This window comes from Chaetodon trifascialis, chromosome 5 (assembly GCF_039877785.1).
Source record: "Chaetodon trifascialis isolate fChaTrf1 chromosome 5, fChaTrf1.hap1, whole genome shotgun sequence".
Lineage (NCBI taxonomy): Eukaryota > Metazoa > Chordata > Actinopteri > Chaetodontiformes > Chaetodontidae > Chaetodon > Chaetodon trifascialis.
Genome location: NC_092060.1, coordinates 13,530,755 through 13,545,063, shown reverse-complemented (window position 1 = coordinate 13,545,063; position 14,309 = coordinate 13,530,755). Strand labels below are relative to the sequence as shown.

General features: G+C 41.9%; 1 protein-coding gene across 1 annotated transcript; it reads right to left on the bottom strand.

Annotated features, from left to right (window-relative positions):
* Positions 1-152: 152 nt before the first annotated feature.
* On the bottom strand, positions 153-11,543 carry mtnr1c (melatonin receptor 1C). The gene is made up of 2 exons (XM_070962506.1): positions 10,628-11,543; positions 153-2,388 (listed from the first exon to the last, which is right to left on the bottom strand). The coding sequence occupies exons 1-2, from the start codon at positions 10,821-10,823 to the stop codon at positions 1,523-1,525; spliced, it is 1,062 nt and encodes a 353-aa protein (XP_070818607.1). The 5' UTR covers positions 10,824-11,543; the 3' UTR covers positions 153-1,522.
* Between the last annotated feature and the right edge of the window lie 2,766 nt (positions 11,544-14,309).

The window sequence follows — 14,309 nt, the reverse complement described above, 5'->3', positions numbered from 1 at the left end:
CTTTCTTCCACATCACAGACACTGTCTGGTACGACTGCAAGCAGAGTCGAACACTTTTCTGCCATTTTGCTCCTCTGCAACTTGGCACCTTGCTCTATAAAACAGCTTGAGTGTGCTGAGAATATTTATAAATCCTTTGAATTAGACATCAGGAATGTGTAATACCTTTAATATCCCAGTAACAGTGCATCATATCAAGAATGTGTCACACTGACATCTTGGAGCCTCCCTGTGAGGTGAACCGCTCATAGTTTGTTTGCTGGGTGGACATTATGCTGGGAGGCTGTCAGAGCTCATCACGGATAGGGTGACATGTGCTCAGGCACACTTGCACTATCACGAAATTACATCTCTGGCTCCCGAAGCGAATCGTGTCCCTCAGGCATTTAATAAACAAGAACTAGCTTTGTTTATCATCCCTAGATCATTCAAGGTTTGAAAGTGAGCATGTGGGGCTTTGAACTTTTTAGTCTGATAAATTGATACACGTGAATATTGAAATGGTGAAAGGCAGTTGACTGAAAATGAAGGAAATACGATTTTGTGAACAACAAATTCAGCATTGTCCCATAAGCAGACATTAATGTTCAGATATGATTTTTTTCTTGAATAATACCGGCAGACAATATTTCCCAGTGTGTTTTGTGTGGGCATTGTTGCTCAGAAGACAAGCCTGAGGCTGAAACATCATCATGGTGAATTAATACAGCATACATTCCCAGAGAGAGGACTGAGATACATATTCATCCACACTGAGGATGAAATAATGGGTTCCAAACCTCAGCATAGCTTTTACAGACACTGAAATGTGTTTCCCAATTGGCAGCTACCCCAGTTCTAATATGCTCAGTCGCTAACATCCAAATAATAGCATTAAGTCCTTGATAACTGAGCCAAGCAGTAAATAAAAAGGCTTCAGCTGATTGCATTGAAGGAAAACAAACAAACCTTTAGACTTTTCCATCATTAATTCTGCATTTAAGAGCACAGAGACACAGTGGAAATAGAAAATACATTCATTTTCTTTTCACTATGTTGTTGACATACTCACAATCAGTCTGTGCCAACAGGCAGTGAGTCAGTCTTGTGCACACACAGAGTAAGCAAAGTCTCCCATCCAAACAATAAGTTAGACCATATGAATTGACTCACCGTATTAAAGATTTTAGGAGAGAAACTCTCCAAGCTGATTACCCCCCATGGTCAAAATGCTTTTTGGGGAGTTATCTGTTTTTTTTCCTAACCAGTGTTCTCGTCTTTACATAGAGTTCCAGGAGGCAGCCACAAAGACACACAATGTACTGGTGATACAAATGGTTGTTTTCCACCCAACATACGGGAACAGTGTTTGACATGTCTGAAAGGAATATGATGGCACCAATGTCCTCTCCAAACATGATTACATCTTTACAACCGGAAAATGATAACAGGTCTTGTGAAAAGGCACGGGGTGAGTCATATAACACATCCACAATGAGGTGTTAGAGACACTTCATCCAAGCTTTCCAGTAAAACACTTGCTTTATACATTTAACTCTGCTACATTATTGTTTGTTACAGCCGGTGAAGGCTTACTCTTCAGTCCCTCCGTGGCACACCTGGAGGTCTCCATGAGGAGCAATCGTGGGACGCAAAGAGCAAGAAGGATTGTCTTGTATTCTTTGCGAAAGTTTTGGTTCAGTAGTCCATATATGATGGCGTTGAGGCAGCTGTTGAAGTATGCCATAAAGTAGCTTGTGACAAATAGCCACTCAGGTATGTTGGGTGCAACTTTCATGGGGTTTATAGCTACAGCCAGGCCTATGAGGTTCAGTGGAGCCCAGCATACTGCAAACAACACAAACACCATAAACATAGTCAGGAAGTTCCTCACATCACTAGGTTTCAGTTTGGTCCTTTGCTCCGGTTTAACCCGATGTTTCACTTGAATCACCAGCACCCATATCCGCATGTAGCAGTAGGACACCACCAGCAGCGGGATCAGGAAGTGAATCACCACCACGGAGATTGTGTAGTATGAGCTGACGGTCTGGGCGAAGGTGCAGGAGTAGATACGGGGGTCATACTGCAGCGAGCCGACAAAGAAGTTGGGCACTGTGGCGATGGCAGTGAGCAGCCAGGTGAGGCCTAGGTAGCAGCAAGTGTTCCTCAGGCTGTACAGGCGGTCATAGTGGAGGCTGTGGCAGATGTAGCAGTAGCGGTTGATGGCGATGGCTGTGATGTTGAAGATGGAGCCGATGACGCTGAGGCCCATGATGAAGCCACTGGCCTGGCAGTGCAGGTCACCCATGGTCCAGTCATTGTGGAAGATGGCTGTCAGGACCAGAGGGTAAGGGTACAATGCCACCACCAGATCAGCTACAGACAAACTCACCACAAAGATGTTGCCTGGGGAAACAGTAGGAGATTCAGATAACAGACAAAACATGACCCAAACTGGTGTATAAATAAAGCATACAGCATTCCTTTTTCACTTTCTGCTGCAAGTTAAATTCCTTAAAATAAACCTCGTCACTGGAGGCACAACTGTGATTTAGCATCATAAAAGAGCAGCTTCATTGTGCCCTCCGCGACTCATTTTGATGAAGCTTTTACCATGTACTCTCCGGAGCACGAACGTGGATCCAGGCAAAAGCTTTTTTTGTTGGAGCCCCTTTTTCCTCACTGTAACTTACTTTTAAAACTAACAGCATTTGTAACCATTCTAGGAGCGTGGCTTGATGGATGGCGGTGGGTGGTCTGTCAATTCACTACTTCGGTCCAAACGGAAATATCTCAACAACAACAAATGGATTGGATTGAAATTTGGTATGGATACCATGTTACCAAAAGGATGGATCCCACTTTAGTGATCCCCCAACTTAAGCGCAACCATGCGGTTCACATCCATGGTTTTGAGTGAAGTATGTCTTGGATGGATTTCCATGATTTATTGTAAAGAGACATCCATCTCCATCCATTGGTTATCTTTTGACCCTCTCGAGTACCATCATCACAAAGTCCCATCTTAATCTCATAACCCTTTGGATATTGAGAACAGCTAGGAACCAGCAGGCTGAACTGAAAGTGCATAAAGTGCCAACATCAGGTCAAAATTTTAATTTGTCTAATTCTTTGGTTTATATACAAATACCTGCAAAACTATCGACATTCCCATTAGTCTCAGCTGTACTCGTGTTTAGGGCAAATTAGTGAATGTTAGCATGACAACATGCATGACCATCAACATGTTGCACATTAACATTGTCACTGTGAGCATGTTAGCATGCTGATGTTAGGTGTTAGGTAAAAGTTTCACTGTGCTTGAATGCAGCTTTGCAGACCCCCTAGGGTAGATGTATTTTGTTTTTTGTAATGTTTAATAGGGTACATCACAATAAAATGGTCCTTTTAAAGCTTCTTTGCCTGCAGGAACAGACAGTCGAACACAAAGTTTAAGTACACAAAACCCAGGACATGGGTGATTTAGCATCAGATTACATCCAGACAAGGTCCTTTCCTCATGAGGTCTAGGTTGATGGTAGTGTGACACCAGATCTCCTCAGAAGACATGAATCATAGAAAATGATGTCTGATATTGTTACAGTGCAGCTGTTCTGGGTGGGGGACAATAAAGCAATAAATCAAACTGTAATGGTTTGTCAGATAAGAAGAGAGATAACAAGAACATAAAGTGGAGACACAATGCAATTGAATTGTTTCGTAAAAGAGGTATTGGCTTCATATAAAGAGTGTGCAATAAAGGGTCTAGGATGTGTGAAAGCTGCACATACACAAGTCAAGATGAAGTGGAGATTTTGTCCAAATAAACCCAGTGTTTACTGCCATTAAGTACAATTTAACAAGCTTTTTAGAGATAAAACTCTTCATCGTACAATGTGTTCTCCATGTAGTGAAGAGCACCACGCTGGTAGAAACTACATAACAAAACCAAACCAGTCTGAAAATATGATTACACACTGCTTGTCATTACCGACGTTGAGCCAGTTTCTCAAGCAGCATTACATCACTGGTTAGAATATAAACATTTATTTTTTCTGTAAATAATCTGTAAAGGATTATATATAATATGCTTCATTTTAACAACATTTTGTGTCAGACATTGGGTGCGATTCAAGGTTTGATAAAACATAAAGCACCTTTTGAAGCTAAGTATGAAGGCGCAAGGCTCTTGCTCACTCAGACAACAGCTGAAACAACAGCGTTGATTGGCAGATATGATGGGGGTGGATTTAAAACACATGTTGGCCATCAATCCTTGACGTTCAAAGCTTGTTATAATCCCTGCACCCCAGGGACAACACTGCTATAGTCTGTTGTTTAGCAACCAGTCTAATTTTAATTTACTTGACTTGAACTTGATTCATCTGATGTGGTAATAAAGAAAATAACAAAGAACATACACCATCATAAAACATGACAAAAACTATATGCAAGTGTATTCCTATCTGATATTTTTGAGTTTTTGGAGAAATTCAAGACATTGGTTTCACATTTTCGACAGACGTGGCACAGGTATTCAGGGATGGTTGATTTCCCGGTTACTAAAACAGCACAAGCACTCTCTCAAGCCTGCTGAGATAAAAATAAAAGCATTTGTTCTTCATCCTCGAGTCAGCTCAGTGGGCAAATCTGTCAGATTGTATTTGTGACGCTCACAGTACTCACTGTGTGCATTTGTCATTGTGCAGTGGTTTGATTCCTCGCTGACATCATGCGGCTCAGTGTTATCATGTGCACCGGCTGGACAGGGCATGCTACAGCCTTATAGTTCTCTCTGGCTGAACCCTCTTTCCCCTTTATCGTCAAGAGGATGAGGTAAGTGCTAAAACGCCGCTGAGAGGATTGTTGTGAAGCGGCCAGATGACTGTCTTTGTTTTGTTGGCATCCATTATTAAAACACTGGACAAGCCATTACCTCTCGCTGTTTAATTAACCAGCTTGGCCGGCCTGATGCTCATCACACCCAAACTCACAGCACTCAAAACCATTTGTTGTTTTAGTGTTAAACGGCAGACCAACAAAGACATTCTCACTCCTGGATACCAGAATAGAGTCATGCTCGCTGACATCTTTGTGAGCTATTATTATCAGCGAGTGTGAGTTGGATAGAGCTTAACCTGAATGCTGATTGGTTGCAGGCCATCGGGGACAGCTGACTTGCGGCCTTTAAGTTCTCTGACACCATTGGCTCTGTAATGATCTGACTGTACGGTATTCTCTCTCAAAACTGTCAACCAAGTGAAATGTTGCATGAAATCAACTGATTCTTGCTTTAAAGTGACTTCTGAGAGTCGAGGGACCACCCACCCTATGAATTCCCACAGAGACAGCTCTCTCGTTGTCTGCCACATACAGATTTTTTTTTTTTTTTGCCAAATGAAACATGAATCAAAACAGTACAGCAGAAAACCACTCAGCTGTGCGTGAGTGAAACAAGATATTTGTCATCAGAATCAGCCAGCACTCAGTAGCATATTCAAAACTATATTAGACAGAAACTGCCTCACATCCTCCCTCCCAGCATATAAACCCACATATGTGTCAAAATAGGCTCTATATACAATGTGGGCATATTTATGGCAGAATGCTTCATTCCAGCTGAATAGTTCTGAACAGCAAAAAGAACAATGTGGGAAATAAAAAGGGAGCTATGCAGGGGCAAGAATGGGCACATAATGAAGACGAAGGTAGGAGAGCTAAACAAACCAAAAGACAAAACAAAAAGGCTGCCGGCTGATTTTCAATCTGATGTCTTGCATGGCTGTGTGTGAGTGTGAATCTCAGGGGCTTATGTTCCTCTGTCAAACCCACCGTCTGTATCCCATCACTCCCACTGCTCATACAGGAAACGTGATATACTCCACTTTGATTCACCCGGCTATATTTATACACCTTTGAAGGAAGATGAATTCATAAAAATGTGGAGGAGGCCTGGCATTGCTTGAATGCGGCTGAATGTCAGCAGGGCTTATTACTACAAGTGCATACCCCAAACTAGATTACATTTGATTTACTCAGCATGTTATCGTAAATAAGCAAGAATAACCTTTCGGCAAGGGCATTAGCGCTGATGAATTAGTAGTGACTACTGCATGGACTCGTGTTCAAGGGGCCAGAGAATTTTTTTTGAAGAAGTTTAACATTAAACTGACACAAGCTGCCTTTTGGTGATGCAGCCTGCTATGAGCCCAGCCAAAAACATCATCGTCATCATCAAAGGCCATCTACCAATCAGACCCCCTATGTCGGAGAAAATAAGACTCACTGGCCCTGAGAGAAATCAGACCATCAGGACACAAGCAGCGCCTGGTCCAATCGCGTTTCACTCGTTAGGCGCAATCACGGAAACATGAGGATGTTAGTGAATTATGTAAAATCAAGCAAAACAGCCTCCTGCAGTGGAAGTAAAGACTGAATGGTGTGTAAGCAATGGAGCATTTACCTTATCTAGGAATGGCTTAGTCAGATAATCCAAATCTGATAATATCTTACCGCCACGCTGACCACATTTGAAACCTAAATGTCATCTACAACTTTGTTGTCAGGAGAAGAAGATATGTTTAATGTAGTGTGTTAAATGATATTCCCCGTGGATCTGTGCTGTCAATTTAAATTGGCTTCTGGTTTGACTCACTAAGTCCTCTGACTCAATTAACCCCCCCTCTGGACACTCCAGTTTTTAGGTTTTATTCATGACTGTGGAGTAACTGAGGGGATGCCGTGCATGATTTAACAAAAAGTTCATCCTCAACCTCACACACCCTGCAACCCACAACTCCTGATATGGAGGTGCAAGCTGCACACACACGTGCGCGCGCACGCACACACACACACACACACACACACACACACACACACACACACACACACACACACACACACACACACACACACACACACACACACACACAGAGTCAAGCTCATTCTTTCTTTATTTCCTCCATCTGCTCCCCTTCCTTGTTTCTCTGGCCCTCTCTCTCTCTTATGAGTGCATGAGTGTATTTGTGAGTGTATTTTTAGTATGGTTAACCCCAGTGGGAAACTCTACAGTTTACACCCCATTGGCAGTCCTATAGTGTCATGCTCCACCCTCTGAAGATTCACTGGTTTGATCCTGTTACACGTACACACTTGAGAGAACCTGCAAACCTGCGAAAATGAGTCACATGGCGCAAATTCTCTTCAAATATATGACGATATATATCACTCAGAAGATGTACCAGCATCTACCAGATGTGGGCACTTGCATGTGTTGTTTTGAAGGGTTTGAGTGGCGGAGGGATACATGGAGGCAGCATGCGAGGCAAGTGTGTTGAAGAGAAGCAGAGCGGAAAGGTCCTGCTGCTGTGCGTGAGGAAGCAAAGCAGCAGTCTGAATAGTGTGTAATGGAGAGACGAGATGGGATGTTTTCGGCCTGGATTCCACAGAAATATCTGAGCATAGTCGTTACCCACGGTAAATCATAAATCACACCACAGTATATCACTAATGAGTCAGTTTGTGAACCCAGGGGTTGTTATCATATCATGCTGCACCTATTACCACTTTACAAAACAGCCATCTATCACAGCTTTCCACGCTTTCCTTTTCGGAAAGGCTGTACGATTAAACATTCATACTAAGTGAGCCAGACCTATAAATAGTTTGTTAAGACCAGAAAGGTGATTGATGACAGCAGTAACAATTTAAGTCACTTGGGGACACACTTGGAAAGAAAGAAAGAAAGAAAGAAAGAAAGAAAGAAAGAAAGAAAGAAAGAAAGAAAGAAAGAAAGAAAGAAAGAAAGACAACATGAGCTCAAGGCTCCAAGCTTCTACCGGAGTTTCAGGTTTCTACTCACACATGCTGACCAACGGGACACCGCGACACTGGCGAGGACTCTCGTGTGACTGGACCTGTCAGTCAGTCCAATTAGAGGGAGAACAGTAACATGAGGTCTGTAATCAGTGCAGTGTCTGTCGTCCATCAACATGGAGAAGACTTCTGAACAGGCAATTTACTTCTGCACTCTTGTTTGAGACCAGTCAACTGTGGCATTTTTGCAAACTGGATAATCAAATTATTCTTCCGGCTCCTAAACTTCTTGCCAAACTCCATTTGGCTGTTGGACACAGGAACACATTGGATGTGTTATGTAATGTATTTGAAATTGTAATTAAAAGCTCATTATTGCAAATGCTGGCTGACCTAATCCCGCAGCCTGATTCGAATGGTCTAATTAGCATCATGTTCTGATCCCTGTACTTAGTCTTCTGCCTCAGCTGAAGTGCTTCCTGACTTTCCGTTTAAGCACAGACTTGGTGGGGATGGGGATGCTGCACGGCGCCGGATCTCCAGGACCTTCAAGTGCATTGCAGCACAACATCAAATCTACAGTTTGCTCTGTTTTCAGCCTCTGGAAGACAATTCTGATAACATATCTCACTGTTCTGTTCTGTTTGAAAAGCCAAATCACAAGGTTTGATCATATCATTACAATAATACAATATCGCTCTTGTGATTGGACAGTATATTTTCAAAACCAGATTCTTTTGCCATAAACCCCGCAGGGCATTGTTATACATTTATACAGACTGTCCTGTGACTGGTTCTTTTTAATTTGCATTTTTTTGTCACTTCCCGAGTTTTCCCATTGCCAGATAAGAAATGGCCTCCAGGTCACAAGATATTATCAGGTTTTTATAGAAGGAAATGGACACAATGTGCAACCCAAGATATGACAGATAATTGCATTTGTTCAGGGGGATGGGCTATGCTTTTAAAAAAGCAAGGCCTTCGTCAGGAGCATCAATATTTTCTTTGGACCATCTGCCGGAAAAAAGTGCAACACAATCCCCCCTAGTATCTCAAAATAATATAACAGTGTTAGATTGGTACAAGAAGCAACTAAGTGTGTTTACAGCTTGTTTTGCTTGTGATAAAACAATTGAAAGGTTTCTCTGTGACATAAGTAGAGGAGTGTTATGAGTTTGTATTTCGAGCTTTCTGTTTGTCTCAAACAGTAGGCAGCAAAAGTATTGATCAAGCTCGAACAAATAAACAACATAAATAGCTGAGCGCACTGAAATGAGCATTATTTCTTGTGAATTCAAATTTCATTTGTAAGCTGAAAAATGTATTACTTCTCTGATACATTAATCAACCATTTTCACTATAGTCAAAAATACACTAAATACACTAATAACAAAATACACTAAAAACACTAATAACTAAAAAGATCCAAGTGTACTCTGTGTTTCTTACATTGGATACCAGCTGCTAGCTGGTTATGATGGGAAAATAAAACCTGGATCAACACAAGACTGTTGTCCTCTGCATATATTTGTGCACATGAAAGCTTCCATTTTGATCAAAATTTTTTGATGTGACTATTTGTGTAACTCGCCCAATCATGATGCTATCACCTGTTACCAATGAACCTGTTTACCTGTGGAATGTTCCAAGCAGGTGTTTTTGGAGCTTTCGCAGTCTCCTGTTCCAACTGCATCATATTCAGAATAAGCAGATATTTACAAAAAAAAAAAAATCATTGAAGTTGATGAGATAAAACATTTAAAAATCATTGTCTTTGAACTGGTTTAATATGTAAAAAATTATTTGCAAATGATCTCATTCTGTTTTATGTTTTCATCCAACGCTTTTGGAGGCAGGGTTGCATTTTGCAGGGGTCGCCGTCTGAGGTCGGAAAAAACAACAAAAGACCCTCCCCTGCTCTACTCAAATCAGACTAGCCTCCTAAAAGGAAATTTACATCACCCTCTGACTTTTCTGACCCCCCTCCACCTGTGATAATTTCCATGCAGTTCATCAAAAGAATCAAAGGAGCAGCTTACAGCCTAATTTTTCTAAATGGTACAAGCCACTGAAAATGACATGAACTGACTTCCATTTGAGTGGCCATTTGAGGAAACTACAGGCTAGAAAGTGAAGAGGGCAATGAACGATGATGGCATATTTTGCCAAGAAAGAAAAATGTGACCAATCTAAGTGACCATAATAAATATCTTCCTCGCCTTCACACTGCTGCTAGGACACTTGAAATGTAAGACAACAAAATATGAGGTTGAGTTCAACATAGAACCTGTGCAAAAGGACATAGAAGCTATACAACAGCGTCTCTCACCTTGGCTGCTCATGGGACACTACAGGTCTTGATACAAGGAGGGATGTGATTTATCTGGGATGGAGAACCAAGGATAAAGCCAGATGGAGGGAAGAGGGTGTTATTATTTATGAAGAGATATGAAGGCAGACGAGCAAGGCTGTGGAAACTCCATCACAGAGACTGGAGGCTCACTATAGATAGCAGCCTGATTGCCCAACACCGAAGTCACACGCTACATGTTATATTATATAATTTTAGTCATAATTGAGGAGAGCGGCGTATCCCACACACTGAGCCAAGGAATTGGCCTTTTGACTGTAGAGTCTGCTGTTAAACAGATTATTTTTCACATTAATTTTGATCAAATAAACAACTTTCCCTGCTGTATTTTAAGTGTCTGCGTGTCTCTTAATTTAGGCATATCTCCCACACCTTGCCCATTAAAGCGGCTGACATCAGCATATTATCTTGTGCGCCATTTCCAAAATCAACGCTTGATCGTTTGTCTTTGTCTCTCACCTGCATTCCTGAGCTTTTTGTTCCTGTAAACGGACAGGATGACGAGGACATTGCCCAGGATGTCTACCACGATGGTGAAGATCAGCACGCTGGCCAGCGCAGTGGACACTCCAGAGGAAGACGCGTTCAGTCCGCGGTCGCTCTCGTTTCGGGGCAAGCAGTTCGACCTGTTCACATCCTTCACCTCTAAATCCATCTCCCCTCAGGGTGCAGTGGTCATGGTGGGAATACTCCAATGTTCAGCTGAGAAAAAAAAAATTACATACAAAAAAATTCAAAAGCATTTTTCTGCGGGGAGTCCTGAACTTTTTGAGGCACGAAACCACACTCCTCCGCCTGTGGAGCAGTGGAGGAAGACGCGAACAATGACATGATCACTGGAGTACTAATGGGTTTTACGCATGCAGGGGCATTTAAGAAGTGCATTTTTTAGGTTATAAAGATGCCAGAAAGTCGTGTTTCACCAGCGTCCTCTGTGTGGTCCTCATGAGTCACCACGGCTCTGCCTGCGCGTTGCTCCATTCTACCAGGAGGGCTCGGCCAGAAGGCATGTGAGCGCTCTCCTGTGCGTAATGGAAATGCGAGGATGCGAAGCTCTTATACGAGGCAACGGAGAGTCCCTTGTTGGGCTTTGATGGCATTAATAAAGACTATATTTGTGCTCTGTTGTCTCTGCAGGCAGGCAACCGGAAATGTTTACCAACAATCTGTCAATTAAGACTATAAGCTGTTTCCAAACTATAACTCTACAGTCCGTAACATCTGCGTCCTGACCCTCTTCTCTCTACACGTCTCTTTAAATAACCCAGATACCCTCTGAATGTGGACGCCTGTGTGATTCGTCCTAAGAATGCTGTCTTATCTTAACTGTAAGGTTTACAACAGCAGCCATTATCAACTTGCCAAGGTTCTTACTGGTCCTCGCTAAAACACAGAGCCTCTCCTTCCGTGTGCATGGAAATGGCGCCTTCATGTGTCCAATAGAGACTCTTGCAAACAGTGACAAACACAGACATCTTGTTAATATTTCACAATTCTATGTTAAAAAAGGTTCAGTATAAATTGTGCATCAGGGGTGTTATATAAAGCATTTCTGAAGCAATAAACCAAACACACTGGCCAAGATATTCAGTTTCCAATCACAGAAGGCTAAGGAGACCACAAAATAGCTACATTTGAGCCCCTGAGATATGAGAATGTGGGCACTTTTTTTCACAACAGATAAAGTAATTGTCTCTCAGTGGTTAGTAGCGGGTGATATTTCACATGATCAGAATAAGATTCTATGCAGATACAGATGTCGAATCGGCCATAAGCTGCCTCAGAGGCATCACAGAAGACATGGAGCTCAGTGGAGGCAAATTCAAGATTGGCTTGGTGGGAAATGCTAATGGGGTGGTGTGATGGAAAGGCATGGGAGCTCAGTCTCCAGAGTTTCCCAGGCTCATGTTGCAAATAGTAAGATGCATCCCAAAGAATCATACTGAGTCACTAGTATCTTGTAGATATTGCCTGGACATTGCTTCAGTGCTAAGATAGCTTTTCACATCCAGCACATTACTGGCCCGTTGCAGAATTTCAAATCCTCCTGTGGGCAATGAAGCTCTTAGCTTGTCTAGAAGAGCTTTAGCATCCCTTGAGCCTTCCAGGCTTTGTAGACAATTGTCTGCGCAGAAGCACCGCTAGGCTCTGTGATGGATGTCTTCACCTGTGGGGCTTTGTTGAGCAACAATCCTCTGGAGGGAAAATGCTGCACAGCAGAGGCTGCACGTCATATGGAAATGCTCCTTCCATTGGTACACAGCTGGAGGCTGGTCCGTCTTCAGATCCCGCCACAGGAATCTCAGCAAAGGCTTCTCTTTGTTCAGCAGTCAGTGTTTTTTATTTGTAATGGTACTGATTTGTTCATAAAACTCATTCAAATAGGGGGGCGGGCCACATGCTGAACATTTATGACATTTGATATTTTATATGACAAAACACAGTAAATAAATGAGACAGGCTTTTGTTTCCCCTCTCTGACAGTTTTGGTGAGTGGGATCTAATGAGGTAAATTATTAAATGGCAAGCTATTTGTTTTAAATTTACGCTTCTCATAAGCCTGAAGTCTTTATGATGTCAAACCATGAACTATTACTAGAAACCTTTGAAATCAAATATAGGTTAATGACACTTCATTTGTGGTGTGTAGCAAACGTCTGCCCATGTTGTGATATCTTGTAATCTCCCTCATGCTAAAGAAAAGAGATGAAAATCTATCAGGGAAATTGTCCCTGCTGATGGAAGAGGAAATTCAATATCCTGTATCAGAGGCAAAACTTCTATTGGATGCTTTCAAAATCTAGCTTTCTCTTGATGGTTCTTACCAACTCCAGCTTTGATTATACACAGCTATCTATGAGGAATTATTGTGTAGTCCCTTCCGAAAATGATGAAATTGAAATTACTGTTTTGCCACATTTCTGTTTCCACTGGCCCTTCATTGTCCTTTTCCTTCCATCCACCAGGTGCCCTCGACATAAAGTTTCTGCAACAGAGATGCCTAAACTCACCACACTGCGAATGTTACAACCTCACTGTATGAGTTACTAGAGGTAATTTACTTATTGTGAGTGGTGACATGTTTCCCCCTCAGGGTGTCAGGTAGCCCCTCATTTTCTTTATCTTCCTGTAATCCAGAAGAAGTTTGCATCTTTCAGGGGATTTTGGAGATTGCACTGGCTCACTTTAAAAAAAAAAACAAACACAGATTTTTGAGGAGAAAACAAATTTTCTCGCTGTATGTTCACTGCACATTAGCAAGCATTAAGATATCAATAAGGCTGCACCAAATGTCAAGAATGAGTCCTTGCATTGAAATTGTAAATGACATTGTATCAGCTTTAGATTAAAAAGCATCTGATGCTGTCGACCATGGCCCGCTGATGCAAAGGCCACATAATGCTGGACTTGATATTAACGCATGTAATTTGTTCAGGAACTAAACATCTGAGTTTTTTTCAGTTTCATGTCCAGTTCTTTTCACTATCTATACCAGAAATATTGTTTCACCTGTGGCAAACTGTCATGCCCATGGACAACTGTTCTCACTCCCAACTTGTCACATTAGCCTAATTTTTCAATGTGCAGCGTAGTCCTACTGCAGAGTTGCATAAAGAGTGAAAAAGGCTACTTGTGGAGGAGACTGGGGTAAGAAGGGTCAACCACACGACTTCAACCCAGGACACTGGGGTTCATGTAATGTAACATACGTATGTAAGTAACTAATGTATGTATTTTAAGCCAAACCATGATGTTTTGATTAAACATTACCACAAAGTTTTGGTGCCGAAACCTAATATTGTCAGCAAGCTTTATTCTGAAAGTCAAACATACATTTGTTGCTAACATGACCGCAGAGCCACTACCCAGCACCACTAAGTGCATGCTATTCTACAGAGCCAGAGCTATTAATATTTCTGCTATGGATGGATTTATGATTGAGAGTCACAGAATAGAAATATCTCATCAAAAAGGAAACTCTCAAATTCAACATAAATAATCGTATGTGCTGAGCCAAAAGGTTGGCTGTTTCTGCAGAAATACTATCATCTCTCCTACGATTTGCAGGAAAAGGGTTGTTGAGGCAGTATTCGTGTCAGTCATGATTTATAGGCAGGAATCCGCTTCAGCTTCAGCTTCT

Bases quoted from the DNA above. Each gene is read 5' to 3' on its own strand.
- mtnr1c (XM_070962506.1), bottom strand. From the start codon at position 10,823: ATGGATTTAGAGGTGAAGGATGTGAACAGGTCGAACTGCTTGCCCCGA. The intron at 2,389-10,627 runs GTGAGAGACAAA...CTGTTTCCCCAG, and splicing joins CAAAAAGCTCAGGAATGCAG to GCAACATCTTTGTGGTGAGT.